This window comes from Octodon degus, unplaced genomic scaffold, assembly GCF_000260255.1.
Source record: "Octodon degus isolate 3935 unplaced genomic scaffold, OctDeg1.0 scaffold00153, whole genome shotgun sequence".
Taxonomy (NCBI): domain Eukaryota; kingdom Metazoa; phylum Chordata; class Mammalia; order Rodentia; family Octodontidae; genus Octodon; species Octodon degus.
Genome location: NW_004524729.1, coordinates 6,248,101 through 6,253,418, shown reverse-complemented (window position 1 = coordinate 6,253,418; position 5,318 = coordinate 6,248,101). Strand labels below are relative to the sequence as shown.

Sequence of the window (5,318 nt, the reverse complement as noted above, 5' to 3'; positions counted from 1 at the left end):
GCCCCATCCCTGAGCCTTGGCTTCCTTGTCTATGAGAAAGTGCGCCCTCGGCAGGGTGTGGCCACGGAGGCCGAACACCTGAGCTGTGCGGACCGCTACGCTGGACATTCAGTTACTCATTTAACACATGCTGAGGAGAGACTATCTTCCTTGCCAGGTGCTGCTCTGGTCGCTTGGGACACAGTGATCACACAGGCCCTGCACCTGGCCTTACACACAGACAGACGACAGACAGACGGACAGACGGACGGACGCACAAGAATAGAACCGGCAGATGCGGACAGAGGCACAGCCGCTGAGCCTCAGCCCACCCTCGTGCCTCCTCTGGCTCTGCTTTCCGAGGCCGCGACACCAAGTTGCCCCGCCCCTTTCGCCCGGCGGCCAGCCAATGAGCTAAGAGCTCCCTCTGTGGGCGGGGTCTGTAACGGAAAGAGGCGGGGCGTCGTTACCAGGCACCGCCCTCTGCCTCTCTCCCGCGGCGCGCGGCACTTTAGCAGAGGCGAGCGCGGGCCGGCCTGAGGTGAGTGAATCGCCGCCCCGGGCCCCGACGCCCGACTCCGGGCTCCCGGGGACCCTGACGGCTCCCAGGGGCTTGAAACACTTCACAACAGACCCTCGCCCCTCGAATCCTCGCCCCTTATTTGGCCCCTCAGCCTGGCCCTCAGCCCAGGCCCTGACATGCCTGACATCCACCTGTCACCTGAGTCCCCTCGGGCACATCCGACCCTCTAACATGTGTGCCCTCAACCACAGCCCGACTTCTCACCTTTGTCACTTCACCTGAGTTTCCCCACTCAACTGCCCAACCTCTCACCAAGGTCCGCTTTCCCTATATCCTGACCCTTTACCACAGTTCCCTGGCCCACATCCTGACCCCTATAAAAATGCCCTATCCTCACACCCTGACCCCTCACCAGAAATCCTCTAGCCCTACAACAACCCCTCATCTCAGTCTCCTCACCTCACACCTAACTCCCCATTTCAGTCTTCTCACGCCACCTACCTCTCACCAATATTTCCTCACTGCAGACTCCTCGGTCCTTTCACACCATACATTCCAGGTCTTGAACTCTGCACACCCTGGACTCATCCTACTCATCCTTTTCTCACATATACCTTCCAGCACAGGTGAAACACCTGGACTCCTCACACTCCACACCTGTAAGCCATCTCACAGTGTATCATGTCTACATACCAGGATTGGACCCAAATCCTTCATGCTTCTCTAACTTTAGGATTCCTCTCCCCCCACATCACACACACACACACACACACACACACACACACACACACACTCCTATGTTGGCTACCCTTCCTGACTCTCACTGCTCACAAAAGAGTTAATCTAGACCAAAGATCCTCTTACATCTCCTCACATTTCTTAGTGCAGGAGGGGTTCCACACACTATTAAACTCTGCACTAGGCAAGATTCTCAAACGATAAACAGAACCTTAAACCTTTGCATTATGCATATCTGTGGATTTCTCAGTCCCCAAGACCTCATTGCTTCAAGCCCTCCACACTCAAAAGTGATATCTAATTCAGACCTCTCACGCCTTCCTCCACATTCCCTTTACCCACTCAAGCCCCTGTAATCTACCATTACCCCAGGAAGATACCTGGAACATAAGGATGACCAGTCCTACGGTCATCCTCATTACACAGAAATATCCTGTATTTTTATTGTGAAGGCTTTTTCAGGCAAGGTCTTGCTCTGTAATTCAAGCTGGTCTTGAACCCACTGTATAGCCCAGGCTGGCCTCAAACACGGTAATCCTCCTGCCTCAGCCTCCTGACTGACTGGTGCAATTACAGGCATGTGGCACCTGGCTTCAAAGACTTCTTTCTCAAGGCCAAGGAGATAGCTCAGCAGCATAAGTGCCTATCTAGCAAGTACAAGGTCCTGAGTTTGATTCCTGGTATAAAAACAAAAACAGAAAACTTCTTTCTCATCTTAGCACTCATACATTTTCCCTGGATCTGCCTTCCTGATACATCCCTCTTCTGAGAGCCAAAGTCACATGGTCCTAGCCTCCATCTTTCTAGCTCTTCTATCTCTATCTCCCAATTTACCTGCTACATAGTGAGTTCAAGCCTAGCCCAGACTAGATAGTGAGACCCTGTCTCAAAAAACCAAAAATTATTCTTGCTTTGGCAGCATATATACTAAAATTGGAACAGTATAGAGATTAGCATGGCCCCTGCACGAGGATGACACAAATTTGTGATGTGTTCCATATTTTTAGGTATATTTATGTATATATATATATATGGAAGATAATTTGGATAACTATACTACTGATTTCCACTGGTCCTTTGAAAGAACAGTTCAATGCTTATTTTTTTCTTTTTATTTCTTTTTTTCTTTTTAATTTCTTATAACTTTTTGTTCTGGTGGTAGTTTTTTTTTTAACCAATTTTGCATGTTTATATCTGGTAAACAAAACAACTAATTTGAAGATGACATCATGCAATACAGCAACCATTGTTGAAATTTTATTACTTTGTCTAGTGAAATGTATAATTTCTAACATATATATATATATATATATATATATATTCTTTTTAAAAGGAGGGTCCAGAGGGATAGCTCAGCAGCTTAAGTAACTGCCTGGCAAACACAAGGTCCTGAGCTTGATCCCCAGTACCAAAAAGAAAAAGAATTTTAAAAACCCTTCAAATTTGAGCATCATTTCATATTTTGTTTTTCATTTCATATTTTAAAGTTAAACAAGCCCCACTACAGGTTCTTGTACCATTATGCGTGTATTATGTTAATGCTATCTATGTATATTTACCATGACCTCTGTCATATTCTAGTTTTTCATTTTTTCTGTATATGACTTGTTCCCATATTACACAGGAAATTCTTTAGATGCAATGACTATATCTTTATAACAAGTCAGTACAACAGCCAGCATTTAAATAGATACTTCATACATTTTTGCTAAAATAAAAGCACTATTGTGTCACCATTGTGGCAAAGAATTTTTTCACTTATAACCAATAAAACATTTTTTCCACTTTATTTATTTTTTTTATTTATGCATGTGTGTGTGTGTGTGTGTGTGTGTGTGTGTGTGTGTGTGGCCAGCTCAGCTCAGCCCACCAGGGGGCGGGGGCTAGCTGGCATGTGGTGCTGGGGGATTGAACCGCGGTCCCTGCGCTTTGCCAAACTTGTTTTAAATAGGTGCTTTAGACCACTGAGCCATCTCACCAGCCCCCATTTTTTTCCACTTTAATCATTCCATCCCTCAACTATGTTTGAAGAGGTGTTTGTACACAAAGGATCAGAAAAAGGGGTGCAACAATTACTTTGTATAAAATTCTATCATAGGCTGTTCATCTTTATACATTCTCATTTAACCTTTATAACAACCACATGGAGTAAGAGATTTTGTCCAAATCTAAGAGGTGAAGAAAGAAATTTTTAAAGGATCACTCAGATGTGCACTATGGAGCTGGGGTTAAAATACCAGTATGTTCAGGATGGCTGAGATGATTGTACTAAGAATTTCTGTCAGTTTTTTGAAAATAGCAGTCAATGTGTAGAATTTTCACCTTGACTAACTCTATATGCTGATATCTGTGATCTAAGCAACTTCATTGAGGACAGCAATGTGTAATACAGAAAGCCATGCTTGAATACCTGTCATCTGATTCTTCTAAATGTGTACAGTTTCTAATGTCATATCAATTATTACTACACTCTTTAAAATAAATTTTTAAAAAGGTGAAAAAAAAAGAGAGACAAGAACGAAGACTTAAGGTTTTTGGCTTTTCTTTTTTTTTCTAGTACCAGGGATTGAACTCAGGACTCTGCACTTGTCAGGCAAGCGCTTATTCTACTAAGCTATCTCCCCGGCCCAAGGTTTCTTGAAAGCAAATGGTAATATTTAATCATATATCCAATTTTACATAACTATATCTGTTAATCTGGGCAACAGATTTGATGATAAAAATAGATAATATATCAACCATTGTTAATCAGATATTCTTGTTTTGAAAATCTGTAACATATGAATTGTTGTATGTTGCCCTGTTTCTTTGTTTCTGATTTTTGTTCTTGCTTTTGTTTTTACTCTTCAAAATTAAATTAAATTAAAATGCCAGTATGTTTCCTGGCAGGTCTTTCTGTGCACCACATAGATGGCTGATTCTGACCCTGGGGAAAGAAACTACGACAACATGCTGAGAATGCTGTCAGACCTGAATAAGGACTTGGAAAAGCTATTGGAAGAAATGGAAAAAATCTCAGGTAGGATATTTCTCAGGCCTTGTTTCCAATAGTGCCTAAACCTCTGAGCTCATGGCAAGTGCCTTCTCATAAGGCCTTCTCTCACCTCCCTTCAGCTTTATGGCAGGTATCTGGTAGACCATAAAAAATTGATGCCATTGAATTGCCTTGATTTATGTTCTTTGTATTTACCTCTTATTTCTGTAACTGGACTGTCTTCCTTTTTTTTTTTTTTTTTTTTTTTTCAGGAACCAGGGATTAAACTCAGGCCCTTGTGCTTTCCAGGCAAGCACTTATTCTACTGAGCTATCTCCCTGGCCCCTGTCTTCCTCTTAAGGGTAGAAATAATGACTTCCAATTGGAACAGTCCTAGATACTGGTTCCCATGCTCAGCAAAGGACAGATCCAGATGAGAATGGCACTTGTGAACAGAAATAGAACACTATTTCCATGAAACATTGAGATAGAAGTGCCTTCAAGTAATAATATTAAGACTAGAGCTCCTGCAGGAAGGCTCAGCTCAGTGGAAAATGCAGCAATAGGGATGAGTAAAATTCTTAATACAAATCAAGAAAAGGATTCTATGATAGAAACCTGACATCCGCACTTTTAGAAAGGAATGCTAGTATGTTGTTCTGGTCAACATGTTTCCAACTCAGCAGTGGTAGCAGCATCATTTCTTTCTTTTTTATTAATTCAGAATAAGTATAATTCTTACAATTTATGAGCATAAGTTTTGCTAGAGAAAATAATAGTGTAGAAAAATAGAAGGCATGTACTCATATAAAAATAAACTAATGGCATTCATTGTAACTAATCTTTATTCATTGCAGCAAGATCTATAAAATTCCTACTTATAAATGTCTGCAAAATTTACCTTTATACTTGTAGGTTTTATATTTTAAACTACATTTTTCAAAAAGTTTGATAATTCATCTCCACTGTAGACTATATAACTCCTTCAGCCTAATTATAGATCCTCTTATTTTTTTCCATACTTTTATTGAGAAACAAATAGCAATGAGACAGTTTCAAACCAAATTGGTAGGACAGTTTCAATAATTAACACATTGCATACAT

The 5,318-nt window shown here is 41.7% G+C and overlaps 1 protein-coding gene and 1 pseudogene across 1 annotated transcript in view; both read left to right on the top strand.

Annotated features, from left to right (window-relative positions):
• Positions 1-473: 473 nt before the first annotated feature.
• The window catches only part of Syce3 (synaptonemal complex central element protein 3), a 66,620-nt gene continuing 61,775 nt past the window's right edge, over positions 474-5,318 (top strand). Inside the window, exons 1-2 of the mRNA XM_004642431.2 lie at positions 474-520; positions 4,130-4,259. Coding sequence (XP_004642488.1) covers positions 4,151-4,259 — 109 coding nt within the window. The 5' untranslated portion in view covers positions 474-520; positions 4,130-4,150. The remainder of the gene's footprint in view (positions 521-4,129; positions 4,260-5,318) is intronic.
• Positions 2,148-2,245, top strand: LOC111812951 (annotated as a pseudogene).